Raw genomic sequence first — 24,928 nt, forward strand, 5'->3', positions numbered from 1 at the left:
AACTAAAATATCGTCTTAATGCAGTAAAAAGTTTTTCCCATGCCCCTAAAAACATACCTCTGGCAAAATTGAATAATGACAGCGGTGGGATTCGAACCCACGCCCCCGAAGAGACTGGTGCCTAAAACCAGCGCTATAGACCACTCGGCCACACTGCCTTCGTTAGAATTATTATTAACTAAAATTACGTCTAAATGCTGTAAAAAGGTTTTCCCATGGCCCTTAAAACATACCTCTGGCAAAATCAAATTATGACAGCGGTGGGATTCGAACCCGCGCCCCCGAAGAGACTGGTGCCTAAAACCAGCGCCATAGACCACACAGCCACACTGCCTTCGGGTAGCTTATTATTAACTAAAATATCGTCTTAAACTGTAAAAAGGTTTTCCCATGCCCCTAAAAACATACCTCTGGCAAAATCGAATTATGAGAGCGGCGGGATTCGAACCCGCGCCCCCGAAGAGACTGGTGCCTTAAACCAGCGCCATAGACCACTCGGCCACACTGCCTTCGTTAGAATTATTATTAACTAAAATTACGTCTAAATGCTGTAAAAAGGTTTTCCCATGCTCCTAAAACATAACTCTGGCAAAAACGAATTATGACAGCGGCGGGATTCGAACACGCGTCCCGAAGAGACTGGTGCCTATTACCAGCGCCATAGAACACTCGGCCACACTGCCATCATGTGGATTATTATTAACTAAAATATCGTCTTAATTCTGTAAAAAGTTTTTCCCATGCCCCTTAAAACATACCTCTGGCAAAATTGAATAATGACAGCGGCGGGATTCGAACCTGCGCCCCCCGAAGAGTATTGTGCCTAAAACCAGCGCCATAGACCACTCGGCCACACTGCCTTCGGATAGCTTATTATTAACTATAATATCGTCTAAATGCTGTAAAAAGGTTTTCCCATGCCCCTAAAAACATACCCCTGGCAAAATCGAACTATGACAGCGGCGGGATTCGAACCCGCGCCCCCGAAGAGGCTGGTGCCTAAAACCAGCGCCATAGACCACTCGGCCACGCTGCCTTCATGTGGATCTTCATTATCTTAAATATCGTCTAAATGCTGTAATAAGGTTTTCCCAGGCCCCTAAAAGCATACCTCTGGCAAAATTGAATAATGACAGCGGCGGGATTCGACCCCGCGCCCCCGAAGAGACTGGTGACTAAGACCAGTGCCATAGACCACTCGGCCACACTTCCTTTTTGCGGATTACTATTAACTAAAATATCGTCTAAATGCTGTAAAAAGGTTTTCCCATGGCCCTAAAAGCATACCTCTGGCAAAATTGAATAATAACATCGGCGGGATTCGAACCCACGCCCCCGAAGAGACTGGTGCCTAAAACCAGCGCCATAGACCACTCGGCCACACTGCCTTCGAGTAGCTTATTATTAACTATAATATCGTCTAAATGCTGTAAAAAGGTTTTCCCATGCCCCTAAAAACATACCCCTGGCAAAATCGAACTATGACAGCGGCGGGATTCGAACCCGCGCCCCCGAAGAGGCTGGTGCCTAAAACCAGCGCCATAGACCACTCGGCCACGCTGCCTTCATGTGGATCTTTATTATCTTAAATATCGTCTAAATGCTGTAATAAGGTTTTCCCAGGCCCCTAAAAGCATACCTCTGGCAAAATTGAATAATGACAGCGGCGGGATTCGACCCCGCGCCCCCGAAGAGACTGGTGCCTTAGACCAGTGCCATAGACCACTCGGCCACACTTCCTTTTTGCGGATTACTATTAACTAAAATATCGTCTAAATGCTGTAAAAAGGTTTTCCCATGGCCCTTAAAACATACCTCTGGCAAAATCGAATTAGGACAGCGGTGGGATTCGAACCCGCGCCCCCGAAGAGACTGGTGCCTAAAACCAGCGCCATAGACCACTCGGCCACACTGCCTTCGGATAGCTTATTATTAACTAAAATATCGTCTTAATGCAGTAAAAAGTTTTTCCCATGCCCCTAAAAACATACCTCTGGCAAAAACGAATAATGACAGCGGCGGGATTCGAACCCGCGCCCCTGAAGAGACTGGTGCCTAAGACTAGCGCCATAGACCACTCGGCCACGCTGCCCTAATGTGGATTTTTATTATCTTAAATATCGTCTAAAGGCTGTAATAAGGTTTTCCCATGGCCCTAAAAGCATACCTCTTGCAAAATATAATAAGGACAGCGGCGGGATTCGAACACTCGCCCCCGAAGAGACTGGTGCCTAAAACCAGCGCCATAGACCACTCGGCCACGCTGCCTTCATGTGGATTTTTATTATCTAAAATATCGTCTAAATGCTGTAAAAAGGTTTTCCAATGCCCCTAAAAGCATACCTCTGTCAAAATTGAATAATGACAGCGGCGGGATTCAAACCCACGCCCCCGAAGAAACCGGTGCATAAAACCACACCATAGACCACTCGGCCACACTGCCTTGGTGTGGATTATTATTAACTAAAATATCGTTTAAACTCTGTAAAAAGATTTTCCCATGCCCCTAAAAACATACCCCTGGCAAAATCGAACTATGACAGCGGCGGGATTCGAACCCGCGCCCCCGAAGAGGCTGGTGCCTAAAACCAGCGCCATAGACCACTCGGCCACGCTGCCTTCATGTGGATCTTCATTATCTTAAATATCGTCTAAATGCTGTAATAAGGTTTTCCCAGGCCCCTAAAAGCATACCTCTGGCAAAATTGAATAATGACAGCGGCGGGATTCGACCCCGCGCCCCCGAAGAGACTGGTGCCTAAGACCAGTGCCATAGACCACTCGGCCACACTTCCTTTTTGCGGATTACTATTAACTAAAATATCGTCTAAATGCTGTAAAAAGGTTTTCCCATGGCCCTAAAAGCATACCTCTGGCAAAATTGAATAAGGACAGCGGCGGGATTCGAACCCTCGCCCCCGAAGAGACTGGTGCCTAAAACCAGCGCCATAGACCACTCGGCCACGCTGCCTTCATGTGGATTTTTATTATCTAAAATATCGTCTAAATGCTGTAAAAAGGTTTTCCCATGCCCCTAAAAGCATGACTCTGTCAAAATTGAATAATGACAGCGGCGGGATTCGAACCCGCGCCCCCGAGAAGACAGTAGCCTACAACCAGCGCTATAGACCACTCGGCCACACTGCCTTCGTGTGAATTATTATTAACTAAAATATCGTCTAAATTCTGTAAAAAGATTTTCCCATTCACCTAAAAACATACCTCTGGCAAAATTGAATAATGACAGCGGCGGGATTCAAACCCACACCCCCGAAGAGACTGGTGCCTATAACCAGCGCCATAGCCCACTCGGCCACACTGCCATCATGTGGCTTATTATTAACTAAAATATCCTCTAAATTCTGTAAAAAGATTTTACCATGCCCCTAAAAACATACCTCTGGCAAAACTGAATTATGACAGCGGCGGGATTCGAACCCGCGCCCCCGAAGAGACTGGTGCCTAAGACCAGCGCCATAGACCACTCGGCCACACTGCCTTCGTGTTGATTATTATTAACTTAAATGTCGTCTAAATGCAGTAAAATGTTTTTCCCACGCCCATAAAAACATACCTCTGGCAAAATTGAATAATAACATCGGCGGGATTCGAACCCACGCCCCCGAAGAGACTGGTGCCTAAAACCAGCGCCATAGACCACTCGGCCACACTGCCTTCGAGTAGCTTATTATTAACTATAATATCGTCTAAATGCTGTAAAAAGGTTTTCCCATGCCCCTAAAAACATACCCCTGGCAAAATCGAACTATGACAGCGGCGGGATTCGAACCCGCGCCCCCGAAGAGGCTGGTGCCTAAAACCAGCGCCATAGACCACTCGGCCACGCTGCCTTCATGTGGATCTTTATTATCTTAAATATCGTCTAAATGCTGTAATAAGGTTTTCCCAGGCCCCTAAAAGCATACCTCTGGCAAAATTGAATAATGACAGCGGCGGGATTCGACCCCGCGCCCCCGAAGAGACTGGTGCCTTAGACCAGTGCCATAGACCACTCGGCCACACTTCCTTTTTGCGGATTACTATTAACTAAAATATCGTCTAAATGCTGTAAAAAGGTTTTCCCATGGCCCTTAAAACATACCTCTGGCAAAATCGAATTAGGACAGCGGTGGGATTCGAACCCGCGCCCCCGAAGAGACTGGTGCCTAAAACCAGCGCCATAGACCACTCGGCCACACTGCCTTCGGATAGCTTATTATTAACTAAAATATCGTCTTAATGCAGTAAAAAGTTTTTCCCATGCCCCTAAAAACATACCTCTGGCAAAAACGAATAATGACAGCGGCGGGATTCGAACCCGCGCCCCTGAAGAGACTGGTGCCTAAGACTAGCGCCATAGACCACTCGGCCACGCTGCCCTAATGTGGATTTTTATTATCTTAAATATCGTCTAAAGGCTGTAATAAGGTTTTCCCATGGCCCTAAAAGCATACCTCTTGCAAAATATAATAAGGACAGCGGCGGGATTCGAACACTCGCCCCCGAAGAGACTGGTGCCTAAAACCAGCGCCATAGACCACTCGGCCACGCTGCCTTCATGTGGATTTTTATTATCTAAAATATCGTCTAAATGCTGTAAAAATGTTTTCCAATGCCCCTAAAAGCATACCTCTGTCAAAATTGAATAATGACAGCGGCGGGATTCAAACCCACGCCCCCGAAGAAACCGGTGCATAAAACCACACCATAGACCACTCGGCCACACTGCCTTGGTGTGGATTATTATTAACTAAAATATCGTTTAAACTCTGTAAAAAGATTTTCCCATGCACCTAAAAACATACCTCTGGCAAAATTGAATAATGACAGCGGCAGGATTAAAACCCGCGCCCCCGAAGAGACTGGTGCCTAAAACCAGCGCTATAGACCACTCGGCCACACTGTCTCCGTGTTGATTATTATTAACTAAAATATCGTCTAAATGCAGTAAAAAGTTTTTCCCATGCCCCTAAAAACATAACTCTGTTGAAATTGTATAATGGCAGCAGCGGGATTCAAACCCACGCCCCCGAAGAGTTTGTAGCCTAAAACCAGCGCCATAGACCACTCGGCCACACTGTCTTCGCGTTGATTATTATTAACTAAAATATCGTCTAAATGCAGTAAAAAGTTTTTCCTATGCACCTAAAAACATACCTCTGGCAAAATTGAATAATGACCGCGGCGGGATTCGAACCCGCGCCCACGAAGAGACTGGTGCCTAAAACCAGCGCCATAGACCACTCGGCCACACTGTCTTCGCATTGATTATTATTAACTAAAATTCCGTCTAAATGCTGTAAAAAGGTTTTCCCATGCTCCTAAAACATAACTCTGGCAAAAACGAATTATGACAGCGGCGGGATTCGAACACGCGCCCCCGAAGAGACTGGTGCCTATTACCAGCGCCATAGCCCACTTGGCCACACTGCCATCATGTGGCTTATTATTAACTAAAATATCCTCTAAATTCTGTAAAAAGATTTTACCATGCCCCTAAAAACATACCTCTGGCAAAACTGAATTATGACAGCGGCGGGATTCGAACCCGCGCCCCCGAAGAGACTGGTGCCTAAGACCAGCGCCATAGACCACTCGGCCACACTGCCTTCGTGTTGATTATTATTAACTTAAATGTCGTCTAAATGCAGTAAAATGTTTTTCCCACGCCCATAAAAACATACCTCTGGCAAAATTGAATAATAACATCGGCGGGATTCGAACCCACGCCCTCGAAGAGACTGGTGCCTAAAACCAGCGCCATAGACCACTCGGCCACACTGCCTTCGGGTAGCTTATTATTAACTATAATATCGTCTAAATGCTGTAAAAAGGTTTTCCCATGCCCCTAAAAACATACCCCTGGCAAAATCGAACTATGACAGCGGCGGGATTAAAACCCGCGCCCCCGAAGAGGCTGGTGCCTAAAACCAGCGCCATAGACCACTCGGCCACGCTGCCTTCATGTGGATCTTTATTATCTTAAATATCGTCTAAATGCTGTAATAAGGTTTTCCCAGGCCCCTAAAAGCATACCTCTGGCAAAATTGAATAATGACAGCGGCGGGATTCGACCCCGCGCCCCCGAAGAGACTGGTGCCTTAGACCAGTGCCATAGACCACTCGGCCACACTTCCTTTTTGCGGATTACTATTAACTAAAATATCGTCTAAATGCTGTAAAAAGGTTTTCCCATGGCCCTTAAAACATACCTCTGGCAAAATCGAATTAGGACAGCGGTGGGATTCGAACCCGCGCCCCCGAAGAGACTGGTGCCTAAAACCAGCGCCATAGACCACTCGGCCACACTGCCTTCGGATAGCTTATTATTAACTAAAATATCGTCTTAATGCAGTAAAAAGTTTTTCCCATGCCCCTAAAAACATACCTCTGGCAAAAACGAATAATGATAGCGGCGGGATTCGAACCCGCGCCCCTGAAGAGACTGGTGCCTAAGACTAGCGCCATAGACCACTCGGCCACGCTGCCCTAATGTGGATCTTTATTATCTTAAATATCGTCTAAAGGCTGTAATAAGGTTTTCCCATGGCCCTAAAAGCATACCTCTTGCAAAATATAATAAGGACAGCGGCGGGATTCGAACACTGGCCCCCGAAGAGACTGGTGCCTAAAACCAGCGCCATAGACCACTCGGCCACGCTGCCTTCATGTGGATTTTTATTATCTAAAATATCGTCTAAATGCTGTAAAAAGGTTTTCCAATGCCCCTAAAAGCATACCTCTGTCAAAATTGAATAATGACAGCGGCGGGATTCAAACCCACGCCCCCGAAGAAACCGGTGCATAAAACCACACCATAGACCACTCGGCCACACTGCCTTGGTGTGGATTATTATTAACTAAAATATCGTTTAATCTCTGTAAAAAGATTTTCCCATGCACCTAAAAACATACCTCTGGCAAAATTGAATAATGACAGCGGCAGGATTAAAACCCGCGCCCCCGAAGAGACTGGTGCCTAAAACCAGCGCTATAGACCACTCGGCCACACTGTCTCCGTGTTGATTATTATTAACTAAAATATCGTCTAAATGCAGTAAAAAGTTTTTCCCATGCCCCTAAAAACATAACTCTGTTGAAATTGTATAATGGCAGCGGCGGGATTCGAACCCGCGCCCCCGAAGAGACTGGTGCCTAAAACCAGCGCCATAGACCACTCGGCCACACTGCCTTCGGATAGATTATTATTAACTAAAATATCGTCTTAATGCAGTAAAAAGTTTTTCCCATGCCCCTAAAAACATACCTCTGGCAAAATTGAATAATGACCGCGGCGGGATTCGAACCCGCGCCCACGAAGAGACTGGTGCCTAAAACCAGCGCCATAGACCACTCGGCCACACTGTCTTCGCGTTGATTATTATTAACTAAAATTCCGTCTAAATGCTGTAAAAAGGTTTTCCCATGCTCCTAAAACATAACTCTGGCAAAAACGAATTATGACAGCGGCGGGATTCGAACACGCGCCCCCGAAGAGACTGGTGCCTATTACCAGCGCCATAGCCCACTTGGCCACACTGCCATCATGTGGATTATTATTAACTAAAATATCGTCTTAATTCTGTAAAAAGTTTTTCCCATGCCCCTTAAAACATACCTCTGGCAAAATTGAATAATGACAGCGGCGGGATTCGAACCCACGCCCCCGTAGAGACTGGTGCCTAAAACCAGCGCCATAGACCACTCGGCCACACTGCCTTCGGGTAGCTTATTATTAACTATAATATCGTCTAAATGCTGTAAAAAGGTTTTCCCATGCCCCTAAAAACATACCCCTAGCAAAATCGAACTATGACAGCGGCGGGATTTGAACCCACGCCCCCGAAGAGACTGGTGCCTAAAACCAGCGCCATAGACCACTCGGCCACGCTGCCCTAATGTGGATCTTTATTATCTTAAATATCGTCTAAATGCTGTAATAAGGTTTTCCCAGGCCCCTAAAAGCATATCTCTGGCAAAATAGAACAATGACAGCGGCGGGATTCGAACCCGCGCCCCCCGAAGAGACTTGTGCCTAAAACCAGCGCCATAGACCACTCGGCCACACTTCCTTCGTGTTGATTATTATTAACTTAAATATCGTCTAAAAGCAGTAAAATGTTTTTCCCACGCCCCTAAAAACATACCTCTGGCAAAATTGAATAATAACAACGGCGGGATTCGAACCCGCGCCCCCGAAGACACTGGTGCCTAAAACCAGCGCCATAGACCACTCGGCCACACTGCCTTCGGATAGCTTATTATTAACTAAAATATCGTCTTAATGCTGTAAAAAGGTTTTCCCATGAACCTAAAAACATACCCCTAGCAAAATCGAACTATGACAGCGGCGGGATTCGAACCCACGCCCCCGAAGAGACTGGTGCCTAAAACCACCGCCATAGACCACTCGGCCACGCTGCCCTATTGTGGATCTTTATTATCTTAAATATCGTCTAATTCTGTAATAAAGTTTTCCCAGGCCCCTAAAAGCATACCTCTGGCAAAATAGAACAATGACAGCGGCGGGATTCGAACCCGCGCCCCCCGAAGAGACTTGTGCCTAAAACCAGCGCCATAGACCACTCGGCTACACTGCCTTCGTGTTGACTATTATTAACTTAAATATCGTCTAAAAGCAGTAAAATGTTTTTCCCACGCCCCTAAAAACATACCTCTGGCAAAATTGAATAATAACAGCGGCGGGATTCGAACCCGCGCCCCCGAAGAGACTGGTGCCTAAAACCAGCGCCATAGACCACTCGGCCACACTGCCTTCGGATAGCTTATTATTAACTAAAATATCGTCTTAATGCAGTAAAAAGTTTTTCCCATGCCCCTAAAAATAAACCTCTGTTGAAATTGAATAATGGCAGCGGCGGGATTCAAACCCACGCCCCCGAAGAGACTGTAGCCTAAAACCAGCGCCATAGACCACTCGGCCACACTGTCTTCGCGTTGATTATTATTAACTAAAATATCGTCTAAATGCAGTAAAAAGTTTTTCCTATGCACCTAAAAACATACCTCTGGCAAAATTGAATAATGACCTCGGCGGGATTTGAACCCACGCCCCCGAAGAGACTGGTGCCTTAAACCAGCGCCATAGACCACTCGGCCACGCTGCCCTAATGTGGATCTTTATTATCTTAAATATCGTCTAAATGCTGTAATAAGGTTTTCCCAGGCCCCTAAAAGCATACCTCTGGCAAAATAGAACAATGACAGCGGCGGGATTTGAACCCGCGCCCCCCGAAGAGACTTGTGCCTAAAACCAGCGCCATAGACCACTCGGCCACACTGCCTTCGTGTTGAATATTATTAACTTAAATATCGTCTAAAAGCAGTAAAATGTTTTTCCCACGCCCCTAAAAACATACCTCTGGCAAAATTGAATAATAACAGCGGCGGGATTCGAACGCGCGCCCCCGAAGAGACTGGTGCCTAAAACCAGCGCCATAGACCACTCGGCCACACTGCCTTCGGATAGCTTATTATTAACTAAAATATCGTCTTAATGCAGTAAAAAGTTTTTCCCATGCCCCTAAAAATAAACCTCTGTTGAAATTGACTAATGGCAGCGGCGGGATTCAAACCCACGCCCCCGAAGAGACTGTAGCCTAAAACCAGCGCCATAGACCACTCGGCCACACTGTCTTCGCGTTGATTATTATTAACTAAAATATCGTCTAAATGCAGTAAAAAGTTTTTCCTATGCACCTAAAAACATACCTCTGGCAAAATTGAATAATAACCTCGGCGGGATTCGAACCCACGCCCCCGAAGAGACTGGTGCCATAAACCAGCGCCATAGACCACTCGGCCACGCTGCCTTCATGTGGATTTTTATTATCTTAAATATCGTCTAAATGCTGTAAAAAGGTTTTCCCATGCTCCTAAAAACATACCCCTAGCAAAATCAAACTATGACAGCGGCGGGATTCGAACGCGCGCCCCTGAAGAGACTGGTGCCTAAAACCAGCGCCATAGACCACTCGGCCACACTGCCTTCGGATAGCTTATTATTAACTAAAATATCGTCTTAATGCAGTAAAAAGTTTTTCCCATGCCCCTAAAAATAAACCTCTGTTGAAATTGAATAATGGCAGCGGCGGGATTCAAACCCACGCCCCCGAAGAGACTGTAGCCTAAAACCAGCGCCATAGACCACTCGGCCACTCTGTCTTCGCGTTGATTATTATTAACTAAAATATCGTCTAAATGCAGTAAAAAGTTTTTCCTATGCACCTAAAAACATACCTCTGCCAAAATTGAATAATGACCTCGGCGGGATTCGAACCCACGCCCCCGAAGAGACTGGTGCCATAAACCAGCGCCATAGACCACTCGGCCACGCTGCCCTAATGTGGATCTTTATTATCTTAAATATCGTCTAAATGCTGTAATAAGGTTTTCCCAGGCCCCTAAAAGCATACCTCTGGCAAAATAGAACAATGACAGCGGCGGGATTCGAACCCGCGCCCCCCGAAGAGACTTGTGCCTAAAACCAGCGCCATAGACCACTCGGCCACACTGCCTTCGTGTTGAATATTATTAACTTAAATATCGTCTAAAAGCAGTAAAATGTTTTTCCCACGCCCCTAAAAACATACCTCTGGCAAAATTGAATAATAACAGCGGCGGGATTCGAACGCGCGCCCCCGAAGAGACTGGTGCCTTAAACCAGCGCCATAGACCACTCGGCCACACTGCCTTCGGATAGCTTATTATTAACTAAAATATCGTCTTAATGCAGTAAAAAGTTTTTCCCATGCCCCTAAAAATAAACCTCTGTTGAAATTGAATAATGGCAGCGGCGGGATTCAAACCCACGCCCCCGAAGAGACTGTAGCCTAAAACCAGCGCCATAGACCACTCGGCCACACTGTCTTCGCGTTGTTTATTATTAACTAAAATATCGTCTAAATGCAGTAAAAAGTTTTTCCTATGCACCTAAAAACATACCTCTCGCAAAATTGAATAATAACCTCGGCGGGATTCGAACCCACGCCCCCGAAGAGACTGGTGCCATAAACCAGCGCCATAGACCACTCGGCCACGCTGCCTTCATGTGAATTTTTATTATCTTAAATATCGTCTAAATGCTGTAAAAAGGTTTTCCCATGCTCCTAAAAACATACCCCTAGCAAAATCGAACTATGACAGCGGCGGGATTCGAACCCGCGCCCCCGAAGAGACTGGTGCCTAAAACCAGCGCCATAGACCACTCGGCCACACTGCCTTCGGATAGCTTATTATTAACTAAAATATCGTCTTAATGCAGTAAAACGTTTTTCCCATGCCCCTAAAAATAAACCTCTGTTGAAATTGAATAATGGCAGCGGCGGGATTCAAACCCACGCCCCCGAAGAGACTGTAGCCTAAAACCAGCGCCATAGACCACTCGGCCACACTGTCTTCGCGTTGATTATTATTAACTAAAATATCGTCTAAATGCAGTAAAAAGTTTTTCCTATGCACCTAAAAACATACCTCTGGCAAAATTGAATAATAACCTCGGCGGGATTCGAACCCACGCCCCCGAAGAGACTGGTGCCATAAACCAGCGCCATAGACCACTCGGCCACGCTGCCTTCATGTGGATTTTTATTATCTTAAATATCGTCTAAATGCTGTAAAAAGGTTTTCCCATGCTCCTAAAAACATACCCCTAGCAAAATCGAACTTTGATAGCGGCGGGATTCGAACCCACGCCCCCGAAGAGACTGGTGCCTAAAACCAGCGCTATAGACCACTCGGCCACACTGCCTTCGTGTGGGTTATTATTAACTAAAATATCGTCTAAATTCTGTAAAAAGATTTTCCCATGCACCTAAAAACATACCTCTGGCAAAATTGAATAATGACAGCGGCGGGATTCAAACCCACGCACCCGAAGAGACTGGTGCCTATAACCAGCGCCATAGCTCACTCGGCCACACTGCCATCATGCGGCTTATTATTAACTAAAATATCCTCTAAATTCTGTAAAAAGATTTTACCATGCCCCTAAAAACATACCTCTGGCAAAACTGAATTATGACAGCGGCGGGATTCGAACCCGCGCCCCCGAAGAGACTGGTGCCTGAAACCAGCACCATAGACCACTCGGCCACACTGCCTTCGTATACCTTATTATTAACTAAAATATCGTCTAATTGCTGTAAAAAGTTTTTCCCATGCCCCTTAAAACATACCTCTGGCAAAATTGAATAATGACAGCGGCGGGATTCGAACCAACGCCTCCGAAGAGACTGGTGCCTAAAACCAGCGCCATAGACCACTCGGCCTTACTGCCATCATGTGGATTATTATTAACTAAAATATCGTCTTAATTCTGTAAAAAGTTTTTCCCATACCCCTTAAAACATTCCTCTGGCAAAATTGAATAATGACAGCGGCGGGATGCGAACCCGCGCCCCCCGAAGAGACTTGTGCCTAAAACCAGCGCCATAGACCACTCGGCCACACTGCCTTCGGATAGCTTATTATTAACTAAAATATCGTCTTAATGCAGTAAAACGTTTTTCCCATGCCCCTAAAAACATACCTCTGGCAAAATTGAATAATGACAGCGGTGGGATTCGAACCCACGCCACCGAAGAGACTGGTGTCTGAAACCAGCGCCATAGACCACTCGGCCACACAGCCTTCGTATAGCTTATTATTAACTAAAATATCGTCTAATTGCCGTAAAAAGGTTTTCCCATGCCCATAAAAACATATCTCTGGCAAAACTGAATTATGACAGCGGCGGGATTTCGAACCCGCGCCCCCGAAGAGACTGGTCCCTAAAACCAGCGCCATAGACCACTCGGCCACACTGCCTTCATGTGGATGACTATTAACTAAATTATCATCTAAATGCTGTAAAAAGTTTTCCCATGCCCCTAAAAACATACCTCTGGCAAAATTGAATAATGACAGTGGCGGGATTCGAACCCGCGCCCCCGAAGAGACTGATGCCTTAAACCAGCGCCATAGACCACTCGGCCACACTGCCTTCGTGAGGCTAACTATTAACTAAATTATCATCTTAATGCTGTAAAAAAGATTTCCCATGCCCCTAAAAACATACCTCTGGCAAAATTGATTAATGACAGCGGCGGGATTCGAACCCGCGCCCCCGAAGAGACTGGTGCCTTAAACCAGTGCCATAGACCACTCGGCCACACTACTTTCGAGTAGCTTATTATTAACTAAAATATTGTCTAAAGGCTGTAAAAAGGTTTTCACGTGCCCCTAAAAGCATACCTCTGGCAAAATTGAACAATGACAGCGGCGGTATTCGAACCCGAGCCCCCGAAGAGACTGGTGCCTTAAACCAGCGCCATAGACCACTCGGCCACACTGCCTTCGTGTGGATTATAATTAACTAAAATATCGTCTGAATTCTGTAAAAAGATTTTCCCATGCACCTAAAAACATAAGTCTGGCAAAATCGAATTATGACAGCGGTGGGATTCGAACCCGCGCCCCCGAAGAGACTGGTGCCTAAAACCAGCGCCTAAGACCACTCGGCCACAATGCCTTCAGTTAGCTTATTATTAACATAAATATCGTCTAAATACTGTAAAAAGGTATTCACATGCCCCTAAAAGCATACCTCTAGCAAAATTGAATAATGACAGCGGCGGGATTTTAACCCGCGCCCCCGAAGAGACTGGTGCCTAAAATCAGCGCCATAGACCACTCGGCCACACTGCCTTCGGGTAGCTTATTATTAACTAAAGTATCGTCTTAATGCTGTAAAACGTTTTTCCCATGCCCCTAAAAACATACCTCTGGCCAAATCGAATTATGACACCGGCGGGATTCGAAGCCGCGCCCCCGAAGAGACTGTAGCCTAAAAGCAGCGCCATAGACCACTCGGCCACACTGCCTTCGTGTTGATTATTATTAACTTAAATATCGTCTAAATGCAGTAAAAAGTTTTTCCCACGCCCCTAAAAACATACCTCTGGCAAAATTGAATAATGACAGCGGCGGGATTCGAACCCGCGCCCCCGAAGAGACTGGTGCCTAAAACCAGCGCCATAGACCACTCGGCCACACTTCCTTCGTGAAAGATATTATTAACTAAAATATCGTCTTTATGCTGTAAAAAGGTTTTCCCATGCCCCTAAAAACATACCTCTGGCAAAAACGAATAATGACAGCAGCGGGATTCGAACCCGCGCCCCCGAAGAGACTGTAGCCTAAGACCAGCGCCATAGACCACTGCCTTAGTGTGAATTATTATTAATTTAAATATCGTCTAAATGCTGTAAAAAGGTTTTCCCATGGCCCTTAAAACATACCTCTGGCAAAATCGAATTATGACAGCGGTGGGATGTGAACCCACGCCCCGAAGAGACTGGTGCCAAAACCAGCGCCATAGACCACTCGGCCACACTGCCTTCGGGTAGCTTATTATTAACTATAATATCGTCTAAATGCTGTAAAAAGGTTTTCCCATGCCCCTAAAAACATACCTCTCTCAAAATCGAACTATGAGAGCGGCGGGATTCGAACCCGCGCCCCCGAAGAGACTGGTGCCTAAAACCAGCGCCATAGACCACTCGGCCACACTGCCTTCGTGTGGATTGCTATTAACTAAAATATCATCTAAATGCTGTAAAAAAGTTTTGCCATGCCCCTAAAAACAAACCTCTGGCAAAATTGAATACGGACAGCGGCGGGATTCGAACCCGCGCCCCCTAAGAGACTAATGCCTAAAACCAGCGCCATAGACCACTCGGCCACACTGCCTTCATGTGGCTTACTATTAACTAAAATATCATCTTAATGCTGTAAAAAGGTTTACCTATGCCCCTATGGCAAAATGAATAATGGCAGTGGAGGGATTCGAACCCGCGCTCCCAAAGAGACTTTTACCTTAAACCAGTGCCTTAGGGTCCAATAAATAACGTTTATGTTGACACTATTGCCTACAGTTGAGGGACTCTTTTATGTCTCCAAACTGGCTCCAAGCTTTGTCGTTTTGTCAAAGCAGGGCTGTTCAACTTTAGGAGGTTAGAATACGATATAATTCGAATGGCGACCATACGTAGAATGGTTTTCCCCAAATGACCCCTATCGATATTCAGTGTTCCGAGGTAGAAAATTTCAGGTGGACAATAGTGTGGAAAATAGTGGAAAATTTCGGCCAGTACAAAAGTGAATTTAGTGGCCTATCAGGCCAAAAATGGCCAATAAATATTTTTACCACAAAATTATAAAATAATAAAAAATACTTTAACACAGAAATTTCCGATAGGGGCTACTTAAGACAAATATTTACTCTTAGGAATGCTCAGATTCTGATTAACATAAGAATAGTCTGTTCATTTCTTTCGAATAATTAATTAGAACATTGTAAGTTCAGTGTAAACTTAGACATTTTTACTAAAAACTACTTTAAAATCTAATTCCAATTACTTTTTAAACTTTAAAATTGCAATTTTTCTTTATTAGCCACTATTTGCAACTTTTGGCCAATTTTCCACTATTTGCCACTGGCCTGGACCTTTCTCCAAAAAGTGGCTTTTTAGGAACACGGTCGTTATAGCACAGGAGCGCCATCTAGCTAATTTATATTTACTTAAATTTATTACTCTTACAATATTACGCTTGAATATATATTTATTTTTATAATTTATCTACTCAAATAATGTTTTATTATTTTTAAGAGCTTCTACTTATCTTCAATAGAGCTATTGACAAATCGCCATAAACTCTGCTTCCACCCACGTGAGATTAGTATAGTATACTATAGTTTCGTTACCGACCCTTCTAAAGTTTATTAACCCGGGAGCCCTCTATGTAGTGGCGCTGGTTGTTAAACTTATGAGCCAAATTTAGAAATTAAATTAGTTTTTAAAATGTGAAGATAAATTATTAAATAAATTAAAATGAATTAAATGTATGTGAAATCACATTATTAAATAAATTAAAAGTAATTAAATGTATGTGAAATTACATTATTAAATAAACATAAATTAATTTTGTCAAACTAAATTGATATGAAAATAAAAAATAAATTAATATGAAAATAAAAAATAAATTAATATGAAAATTAAAATAAATTAATATGAAAATAAAAATAAATTAATATGAAAATTAAAAAATAAATTAATACGATATTAAATTGATATGAATAATCAAAAAATAAATTAATGATATTTAATTAATATGAATAATCAAAATAATAAATTAATATCAAATTAAATTAATATGAAAAATAAAAAATTTCATATGATATTAAATAAATATGAAAAATAAAACAATTAATATGGTATTAAATTAATATGAAACAAAAAAATTAATTTATATTACATTAATATGAAAAATATGAAATTAAATTAATTTGAAAAATAAAAGATAATATGAAAAATATGAAATTAAATTAATTTGAAAAATAAAAGATAATATGAAAAATATGAAATTAAATTAATTTGAAAAATAAAAGATAATATGAAAAATATGAAATTAAATTAATTTGAAAAATAAAAGATAATATGAAAAATAAATTTAATTAATATGAAAAATAAATTTAATGGATGTGAAAAATAAATTTAACGAATGTGAAAAATATATTTAACGAACGTGAAAAATAAATTTAATAAATTTGAAAAATAAATTTAATTAATTTGAAAAATAAATTTATTTAATGTAAAAATAAATTTATTTAATGTGAAAAATAAATTTAATTAATTTGAAAAATAAATTTAATTAATATGACAAATTAATTTAATTTAAATTAAATAAATTTAAAATTAAATATAAAAAGATAAATTAAATTAAATTATATTAAAATATTTAAAAATAAAACTAATTAAAATTAAAAATAAATTATAATATATAATATAAAATACATTAAATTAACATGAAAAAAATAAATTAACATGAAAAGTAAATTAAAATAACATGAAAAAAATTATATTTATGTAACAAGTAATAATAAAATAAATAAATATATATTATCACGGTGCATTTCTAGGCCATGTTCGGTTTCACTAATGTAGATTCCGACTTAAGCGTCGGACTATATTTTGCCTTTTTCCAACTTGTTTAAGACTAACGAAACTAGAATCCAGTGGACGTGTCAAATGTAAAGAAGATTGTGAATAAAGCCATCTGGTATTAACGTCAATATGCGGAAATATTTTTTACAAGAACGTTGGTTCTCATTTTTGCTCTGTAAAATAAACTTGAACTAAGTCTGCTTGATAGACAATCCAAGCGATTGCCTAATCTTCCCGGTGCTTTGCCTTTATAACCAACTAGCTTAAAAAGGAAGACGTCTTGCCAGTGTATATTTGTTTGTTAATGTGGAAAAATGAAAGATAACTCCTACGGATTAGGTTTCATTATTTTTATTGATATAAATTGATGATGAACTATATAAGTTTTTTAATAATAATTCACGTGAATTATCTATATTTTTGACTATTCTATTCGCTATTTCGTCGAACTAACTTCAAATTCTGATTAAGTGTATAGATTGAACGGTATAGAAGTTGATGCACTGCAGCGCCATCGAGTGACAAGTTAAAGTGAAATGGATAACAAGTGCCATCTAGTGGCGAGTTATAGCAAAATGGATAGCGCGAAAATATTATCCGTGTTCAAATATCTATGTTTACTAATTTCCATGGCGATCGGTTGTACTATAAAGAAGTTGATGCGCTGCAGCTCCATCTAGTGGCGATATAAAGTGAAATGGATAGCAAGCGCCATCTAATGGCGAGTTGAAGCAAAATGAAAGACTAAAGTATTAGTATGCAAATACCTATGTATACCAATATTCATGGTGATCGGTTGTACGGTAAAGGTGGTGATGTGCTGCAGCGCCATCTAGTGGCGATTTAAAGTTATATGGATAGCATAAAAACCTTCACCATGAAAAAACACTTTGTTTGACCGATCACCATGGAAGTTGGCACATCAATGTTGGAGTTCATCATCTTGAACATTTTTATATATATATATATATATATATATATATATATATATATATATAGAGGCCGAAAGAAATTTAACCTCGGTGCATAAACATCGTTTCAAACTATTTCGGTTTTAAAATATGGTACCTTCGATTTTTTTATAAAAGTTTACTATGTTATACTAGGGTGCAATGGAATAAATACTTGTACTCAAGACAACCAGTGGAAAGTTTTTTCTAGATACCTATTCCTGCCGACTGTTGTACGCACCCATAGACTTGTTAAAGCTGCTGCATTGACAAGAGAGTGACTGGTTATTTATATGGCCATTTTATTAAAATAATTTTATTTTATATAGAGTAAATACATTTTCCCGTAAGGAATCGTTAACGTTCAACATAATTAAATACATATTGCTATTTTAAATTAAAGAATTTAACATATTTATATATATATCGTAAACCGGCATCGGCTGATGGAATTTGGCATAGGCTTTAAAAAAAAGCGTTCAGAAATGACAAACTTGTTACAATTTCTTCAGATGCTAATATACGCCCCCTGGTTCTCTAGCAGACCATTTCCGTTGAGAGGTAACACTTCACCAAAGAACTTCAGGATCTTTGAACTATCATCTTCAACAGTATTTGAACCATCATCTTCCCCAGTAGTCGCGTTGTGAGAATCGACCAAAGAGTTGTCTTTAGTTGACGAAATACTGTCAGCTTTGGCTTTCGACATATCGTGCTCTGCAAAGATATTTAATAAAACAAAAATGACAGTCAGGACTTTTGCTTCGATAGGAAATTACTTAAAGTATTCAAGACGGCTGCTTTTCTAGCCATGTTGTAATCCTTCGCGACCAGCAGTTCAATCATTTCTTTCGTGTTGAAGTTATTGATGGTCTCGTTTGACAGAACGAATATCGGTGATTGGGGATCCACGCCAAGCTTCCATAAAGACCGATCCGTATCCAACAACCAAGAGTTGTCTTCGGGATTCGCTTTCTCCGTGGCTTTGGGTCGTTGGTTGACAACGACGACTTTCGAATCGGTGTCCGAATAAGTGTTTCCAATTTTGAACAGCTGAACGACAGGTTTTCTTTTGCTGTTTCGAGAGTGGATTTTCTTGTACTTCGGTTTATTTCTCTAAAATAAATTACATACAGTTCAAAAAACTGTCTTGATTTTTGTAATTAAATAACATTCTGAAACGAGACCCCGGGGTTCTTTGAAGTAATGTTAAAACTAGCAGGAATTTAGAAGTACTATTAGGAAAAGTTATACAGCGTTCATTATTTCCCGGTGTGCTAGAATGTTATGGGTAGACGCAAATAAGAAACAGGACTTGACGGGTCTACGCCAGACGTGAACAATCCCTCACCCATAAACCAGATATAGTAGGATAATAATCCTAGTAGCAGGTATGAGTTCCTGGTAGATACACTCATTGAAACAACTCACCGATTTCTTGGTCAGTGGTTGTCGACTGTCGGGAAGAACGTACAAGATATCGTTTAATTGTACACTCGGCGATGTATGTAGTTTTTGCGGCAACAATGGTGATGCCATAGAACCTTCTTCCAAAACGTAGGTGTTACGGTCGACATTGTTATCATACTTATCGTTCAACTTAAAATCTTGTACAAGTGCGGAGTTGCCTGTGTGGGAATATTCTAGTGATTAATTGAAATGAAGCCACTGTATCGTGAACTCAAATGGTGAAATGTTTGCCGTCTTCGTAGGCTTAATAAAAGACCACCGATTTGAATGCTATTTTAAACCCAACTAGATCTACTGAGTAACTGTTGTAATGGATCCCAAATTATAAATACTATTGCTTTGGGAGGTTAAAGTTTATAATATGCAAATCAATGGCTACTTACGACCGCGTGAAAAATCAATTAAGTACATGAGACAGCACGCGTGGAATATATACATAAATTTCGCGAGATTAATATTAGTAATAATAATAATCAGCAAGGCCTACCAAAGTCTCCACCCTAGGCCCAAGTCATCTATCGACTTATAATGCCTTTATCCAAGGTGGCCGGGTTAAATTTAATTATGTTTAATATTAGTCTATAACGTCAAAATATTCATCTTAAACTATGGCACTATCATTCATTCGCTACAGTATCAGATAGCCAGGGACAACCTATTTCAAAATAATCTAAAATTAAATCGTGCATGCAATTGCATACCTTGAATCGTGTCCTCATTTATGGCTCGTCCCGTTGATAACGTTAAAACCAGCGTTAAGGCTGTAACTGTTGTAGTGAAACTTTTCATAGTTCTGCACAATGCGACGGAACACAAAAGACTCAAGGTAAATATTCAAAACATTCCATTTTTATACGAAACTTGCGGGATCAGGGTAAATTTAAAAGGAGTGTAAAGAGTTGGAGTACATACTGTCACCAGATGGCATCCTCAGAAAGGGGTAAAGCTGGCAACGCTACCTCGTGTAGCTGACAAATATCAGAACAACTCTGCTCTTTTCTACCCTTTGGATTATCTCCACGTTTCACAGCTTTGAAAAGAAAATATGTGCCTAATATTTTTTAAAGTAGAATCAAACATGAATTTTCGCTGTGTCCCAATTTTTAGTTCCGACCTAATTTCCAATGTCCAATTTTTGGCTAAACAATTTTTTAGGGTAAGATAACTTATTTCATTGAGCTTGTCAGTATAATATTAATAATAATAACAAAAACGGTTTATATAATATTATTTTACATGCCATTACAGTTTCCTATTCTTTATAATTATTTTTCTTACATTTTCATTGTCTTCTTAATATTAGACTAGTTAGACTATTACAGTTAATTTAATAGTTAGAAATATACCTTATCGGTATATAATTATAAGACATAAATGATAAATGTAAATACATCGCTAATGGTGCAATTTGTTTGTCTAGTATAAGGGACTCGGAAACAACTTATGCAAATAATGTAATATTTTAGTCGACCTAAGCTTTTTAGAGGGGTACAGTATTGTTTAATTTAAAATATTTTACGATGTAGTTCCTAAAATGTTATTTATATATATTTTTCCTACTTGAGTTTGATTCGTTAAAAAAACGTTTTATATTTACTAAGTAGATAATACATTTTTTGGTGATAACATGGACTTTAATTAATGCAGTTGTTTCATTTGTTAATACTATCCGGCATCAGGCTCGGAGAATGCCGTGATTCGTAGGAGGAGGACCACCTACCCCCCTCAGTCCTTAGCCATTTATATCCTTTCGTTATCGTGGCCTTAGGCATAACCCGCTCTGTGCTCGAATGGGCTGACATGTAAAAGTGAATGGTGTGTGAATATCACTATGAAAAAATATCTGCCATCATATATCGGTGAAAATTTCTCTACAGTATTCAAAGAGGCGCCTTGACTAGTAGCATAGTCCTGTAATCTCATTCGTCTGGGAGGCAGGGAATGTGGCGGGACTTTGAGGACAACGACCAATCCCCCAACGGGTGGTTGTCATACTTCCACCACGGGTGTCCCATCCCGGTCCCCACGTATTCCCCCGTTGATGTGACCCGGATACATATCTCACCCCTGATTAATCCATAAAGTAGAAATGAGATTAGATCCGATAATCTCAAGGAAAAAGGGGAAGCTGGAAGGCTGCCATGAGAGTGGAATCGCTTCTAATCAACGCAGGAGTGCGCCATCTATTAAAACAAATTGAAATCTTACATAATTTTTTTAAAATAGAAGCCGTGATCCCACCAAGAATACTGGCGATTCCAGTATTCCACTCTCATGGCAGCCTTCTAACTCGTACATCTCACCACAATCTAATCGTGCTTCTAGTCTCATTTCTATTTCTATGGGTTAATCACCTGAATGAGATGACCGAATTGTCCTGCACGTTCTAATCACTGAATAAAATAAAATAATTCAAAGAGGTAAGCAGGAAGTGCATATCATCGGTAGATGTTTTATGCCTGATGCTTAATTCTACTTTCACTAATAGTCTTAGTCGATAGATACGCCGCAAAATTTTCGTTTTGAGAGAGTTGGCCATTTTCGGTCTATCGAAATCTGGCAGCCTTGCCTGCCTTCCGGCCTTTATCTCCATACCGAAAATGGCCGACGATTACGCCGCCGAAAATATTTTACTAAACTGATCGGCGGCGTTTTTGACCGTTATTTTGAAATATCGACTAAGACTGTTTGAATTCGCCCAACCAGTGAAAGGCCCGGAAATATTCCGTTGAGGATGTTGGCGAACGTGCATTTATTTTCAATTTCCTTGCGACGTTTAACTGAGTCGTGTGTGTGAACTTTCAAAGCAGATATTTGGGGACATTTCAACGAAGAATTTTGGTTCTAGTGGAGGTAAAAGTATTAATGGTACTTAAATCTTTTAATTGTTCGGTTACTGGTTGATAATCAAGAATAAAACATAAATTATTTGTACGACAAGCTTGTATCACTTGCTGCTACGAATTATTAACAACAGGAAACTATTGAACAATCACTTTAAATGTCTCAAGATCCATTGGTCCCATGCTACAAAAGCTGCTCGAGACACGGGTGGGGCTTAAGCTACGCCGAATGGATGACGTCACGCGTTTTTTCAAATTCATTGGCTTGCTGTCGTCGTTAAGAAGAAAATGAAGTATACTTACAAGAATGAACTTAATGTTCTTCGGGAAACTGATCTAAAAAGAGCGCATATGGTAAGTGAACAAGGCTAGGAGCCGATGTTAGCTTAGCACATGGCTAGCGAAATCTCCGCCATGAACGTTTCTATGATAATTAGACATTCCGAGTGTATGTTAATAGCTTCATATTAACACTAATTAAAACATGAAATCCACCGTTGTGGAATATTGATCCATTCTCCATGCTTTTCCTTTATAAAGAGGTGTTATGAAAAGACACTATTTTACGGAGCCCCTAAGTAGGGTAAGAAGAGTAACGCTATGACGTCTTTTTACTCCGATTCTGTGCAGTGGCGAATGGTTTGAGTCGGAGTAAAAACGTTATTAAAAAAATGGCTGCCTAGGTGGCCTTCTTAGCAGATAAATTCTGGATAACAGACGACAAAATCCGATGTACTTCTTTACACCTCATTTTCGGAAGGAGTAAAAACAGTAGCCCTAACACTCCGTTATCATTTGGCTATTTTTAACTTAGCTTCTTTGCCATAAATAGTTAAGTCGCGGTTTTCGAAGAATCGGATAACAGGGGCCTTTTCATAAAACAGGTGGCAATGATAGAGCATCCACTTGCTTTAAGCCACTTGCTTTTCAAATTTGTACGTCATTGTCATATTCCACCTTAGTTTTTATTGAACTCCGTCTGGCGGCTAACTACCCAATCTGGGACTTTCAAAATTATTTTATAGAACTCAGCGCTACATTTTTATAGTCGGAATTCGTAAATCAATAAAACATACAACTCTGGTTATTGCTTTTTATTGCTTTGAGTAAAAATATACAATTTATTCTACTTATACCTTAATTTAAGTAAGTACAAAAATCACAATGAAATAATAAAACCACCAATTTAGACGTGAAAGCCATTTCCGTTTTTTATGTTTCCATAAATAGGCTCGTCCACTGAATTCGTATCTGAAAAATAAGTCGTCTTTTTAACACATTTGCCAATTACATTAAAATAACAAACTAGTATAAAGAAATTTCAATAAAAGTACGAATATCTTTAGGCCCAGTAGGTAATTTACATTGATGGTGACGTATGGTGGCGAACATCGTAACAAGCAGCTCTTTTTTCGTCTGTTCTCTTTACTCAGGGCCGCGTTTCTGACTAGGTAATATACTGTAGGTATCACCTAGGGCCCACACTTTCAAATGTTATTTTGCCTCATATTTTTTAAATGCATGTTTTTTATGTATGGGTTCAAGTTGAAAAACTCTTGCCTGGGGCCCGGAAAACCACTAACGGGGCCCAGTCTGTACTCATTAGTCTCATTCTCAAAACCTTCATAAATGAACCACTCTAGCAACTGAAAAATCGTACAATAATACCGAATGAAGCAGACGAATTCAAAGCATCTATTTCTGCTTCGAAAATAAGGTTACTTTTCTTCAAATGGGTTCAAGATAATAATAATAATAATAATAATCAGCTGACACCACCCATAGGCCTAAGTCATCGAGCGACTTTTAAAGCCTTTTAATTCAGGTGGCCGGGTTACAATGCGTAGTAGGGTGGTGGCAAGCCCTGCATGCCACGCGAGCCAACAGCTCCCTACACTAACTATTACCGTTAACCTCAACAAGTTTTTATGGAAAGGGAAACCGAAGGGCTCGGGAGAAAACCCCTTAAACCAGTAGGGAGAGAGCTTGCAAACTCAAAGCAGAAGGAGTTGTTCCGAGCTTTCACCCAGTGCCACAAGTTGGGATCGAACCCAGCTCCTCTTGCTGCGAGGCGAAAGTGCTAACCACTCCGCCACCCCACCTATATAACCATGGTCCCTCAAGCATCGAATACCAAAGTGGTCCTTATTATATAGGATTGACGCTCGATTTATTTTTAATGTTATTTATTTTTCTAGAGGTTCCAGCCTTTAAAAGGTTGTTATTTAATTTATGGCTCGATTAATTATGCAATTTTAAGCCTGTGCTTTGAACTAAAAACATTTTTGTTCTTTTAAACTCAAAAGCGAAGGGACTGATATAAAAACAGTTTTGGAATTCCTGTTTCCCTATTTAATGTATTTCGGCTCGCACAATGTATTCTTATGAAATAAATTTTGCAAAATTAGCCAAAGCCTTAGAAGATGCATATTTCAAGCGAATAACATTAATTAAAGGTTTAATGGACAGTATTATCGTCACGTGATCTTGGCTATAGCGTAAGGCCACTCAAAAAATCTGATGTACATTTAGAAACCTTTGATTACTCGATTTCTTAAAATCAACAAAATATAAATATAAATTCCAAAAAGATATTAATCTTAAGAAATTAATGTAATTAAAAATTAAAAATAATCTTAGATAATTAAAAATAATCATA

At 40.9% G+C, this 24,928-nt stretch overlaps 2 protein-coding genes and 20 non-coding genes across 25 annotated transcripts in view; all 22 read right to left on the reverse strand.

The window, feature by feature from the left end:
- Positions 1–427: 427 nt before the first annotated feature.
- On the reverse strand, positions 428–509 carry TRNAL-AAG (transfer RNA leucine (anticodon AAG)). Its single transcript has one exon. It is a non-coding gene; the product is annotated as a tRNA-Leu (tRNA).
- Positions 510–954: 445 nt separating this feature from the next.
- Positions 955–1,036, reverse strand: TRNAL-UAG (transfer RNA leucine (anticodon UAG)). The gene has a single exon. It is a non-coding gene; the product is annotated as a tRNA-Leu (tRNA).
- A 446-nt stretch (positions 1,037–1,482) lies between these two features.
- Positions 1,483–1,564, reverse strand: TRNAL-UAG (transfer RNA leucine (anticodon UAG)). Its single transcript has one exon. It is a non-coding gene; the product is annotated as a tRNA-Leu (tRNA).
- A 446-nt stretch (positions 1,565–2,010) lies between these two features.
- On the reverse strand, positions 2,011–2,092 carry TRNAL-UAG (transfer RNA leucine (anticodon UAG)). Its single transcript has one exon. It is a non-coding gene; the product is annotated as a tRNA-Leu (tRNA).
- Positions 2,093–2,537: 445 nt separating this feature from the next.
- Positions 2,538–2,619, reverse strand: TRNAL-UAG (transfer RNA leucine (anticodon UAG)). Its single transcript has one exon. It is a non-coding gene; the product is annotated as a tRNA-Leu (tRNA).
- Positions 2,620–3,417: 798 nt separating this feature from the next.
- Positions 3,418–3,499, reverse strand: TRNAL-UAG (transfer RNA leucine (anticodon UAG)). The gene has a single exon. It is a non-coding gene; the product is annotated as a tRNA-Leu (tRNA).
- A 270-nt stretch (positions 3,500–3,769) lies between these two features.
- Positions 3,770–3,851, reverse strand: TRNAL-UAG (transfer RNA leucine (anticodon UAG)). Its single transcript has one exon. It is a non-coding gene; the product is annotated as a tRNA-Leu (tRNA).
- A 446-nt stretch (positions 3,852–4,297) lies between these two features.
- Positions 4,298–4,379, reverse strand: TRNAL-UAG (transfer RNA leucine (anticodon UAG)). Its single transcript has one exon. It is a non-coding gene; the product is annotated as a tRNA-Leu (tRNA).
- Positions 4,380–5,527: 1,148 nt separating this feature from the next.
- TRNAL-UAG (transfer RNA leucine (anticodon UAG)) lies at positions 5,528–5,609 on the reverse strand. Its single transcript has one exon. It is a non-coding gene; the product is annotated as a tRNA-Leu (tRNA).
- Positions 5,610–7,110: 1,501 nt separating this feature from the next.
- TRNAL-UAG (transfer RNA leucine (anticodon UAG)) lies at positions 7,111–7,192 on the reverse strand. The gene has a single exon. It is a non-coding gene; the product is annotated as a tRNA-Leu (tRNA).
- Positions 7,193–7,637: 445 nt separating this feature from the next.
- Positions 7,638–7,719, reverse strand: TRNAL-UAG (transfer RNA leucine (anticodon UAG)). Its single transcript has one exon. It is a non-coding gene; the product is annotated as a tRNA-Leu (tRNA).
- A 94-nt stretch (positions 7,720–7,813) lies between these two features.
- On the reverse strand, positions 7,814–7,895 carry TRNAL-UAG (transfer RNA leucine (anticodon UAG)). Its single transcript has one exon. It is a non-coding gene; the product is annotated as a tRNA-Leu (tRNA).
- Positions 7,896–8,166: 271 nt separating this feature from the next.
- Positions 8,167–8,248, reverse strand: TRNAL-UAG (transfer RNA leucine (anticodon UAG)). Its single transcript has one exon. It is a non-coding gene; the product is annotated as a tRNA-Leu (tRNA).
- Positions 8,249–8,694: 446 nt separating this feature from the next.
- TRNAL-UAG (transfer RNA leucine (anticodon UAG)) lies at positions 8,695–8,776 on the reverse strand. The gene has a single exon. It is a non-coding gene; the product is annotated as a tRNA-Leu (tRNA).
- Positions 8,777–10,632: 1,856 nt separating this feature from the next.
- TRNAL-AAG (transfer RNA leucine (anticodon AAG)) lies at positions 10,633–10,714 on the reverse strand. The gene has a single exon. It is a non-coding gene; the product is annotated as a tRNA-Leu (tRNA).
- Positions 10,715–11,160: 446 nt separating this feature from the next.
- TRNAL-UAG (transfer RNA leucine (anticodon UAG)) lies at positions 11,161–11,242 on the reverse strand. The gene has a single exon. It is a non-coding gene; the product is annotated as a tRNA-Leu (tRNA).
- Positions 11,243–12,040: 798 nt separating this feature from the next.
- TRNAL-CAG (transfer RNA leucine (anticodon CAG)) lies at positions 12,041–12,122 on the reverse strand. Its single transcript has one exon. It is a non-coding gene; the product is annotated as a tRNA-Leu (tRNA).
- Positions 12,123–12,569: 447 nt separating this feature from the next.
- TRNAL-CAG (transfer RNA leucine (anticodon CAG)) lies at positions 12,570–12,651 on the reverse strand. Its single transcript has one exon. It is a non-coding gene; the product is annotated as a tRNA-Leu (tRNA).
- Positions 12,652–12,921: 270 nt separating this feature from the next.
- On the reverse strand, positions 12,922–13,003 carry TRNAL-AAG (transfer RNA leucine (anticodon AAG)). The gene has a single exon. It is a non-coding gene; the product is annotated as a tRNA-Leu (tRNA).
- A 94-nt stretch (positions 13,004–13,097) lies between these two features.
- Positions 13,098–13,179, reverse strand: TRNAL-AAG (transfer RNA leucine (anticodon AAG)). The gene has a single exon. It is a non-coding gene; the product is annotated as a tRNA-Leu (tRNA).
- A 5,285-nt stretch (positions 13,180–18,464) lies between these two features.
- On the reverse strand, positions 18,465–20,271 carry LOC149960192 (uncharacterized). Its single transcript, XM_090167406.1, has 4 exons — positions 20,128–20,271; positions 19,316–19,584; positions 18,736–19,072; positions 18,465–18,673 (listed from the first exon to the last, which is right to left on the reverse strand). Exons 1-4 carry the CDS (start codon positions 20,213–20,215, stop codon positions 18,465–18,467), a joined length of 903 nt encoding a protein of 300 aa, XP_090023532.1. The 5' UTR covers positions 20,216–20,271.
- Positions 20,272–23,354: 3,083 nt separating this feature from the next.
- Positions 23,355–24,928, reverse strand: part of LOC149960193 (receptor-type tyrosine-protein phosphatase eta-like) — a 154,354-nt gene continuing 152,780 nt past the window's right edge. For all 4 annotated transcript variants that reach the window (XM_090166570.1, XM_090166572.1, XM_090166571.1 and 1 more), the window contains one exon: positions 23,355–23,520. In XM_090166570.1, the coding sequence (XP_090022696.1) occupies positions 23,456–23,520 (65 nt within the window). In that variant the 3' untranslated portion in view covers positions 23,355–23,455. The remainder of the gene's footprint in view (positions 23,521–24,928) is intronic.

The sequence above is a fragment of the Leiobunum rupestre genome, chromosome 2 (genome assembly GCF_980474605.1).
Source record: "Leiobunum rupestre chromosome 2, qqLeiRupe1.1.hap1, whole genome shotgun sequence".
Taxonomy (NCBI): domain Eukaryota; kingdom Metazoa; phylum Arthropoda; class Arachnida; order Opiliones; family Sclerosomatidae; genus Leiobunum; species Leiobunum rupestre.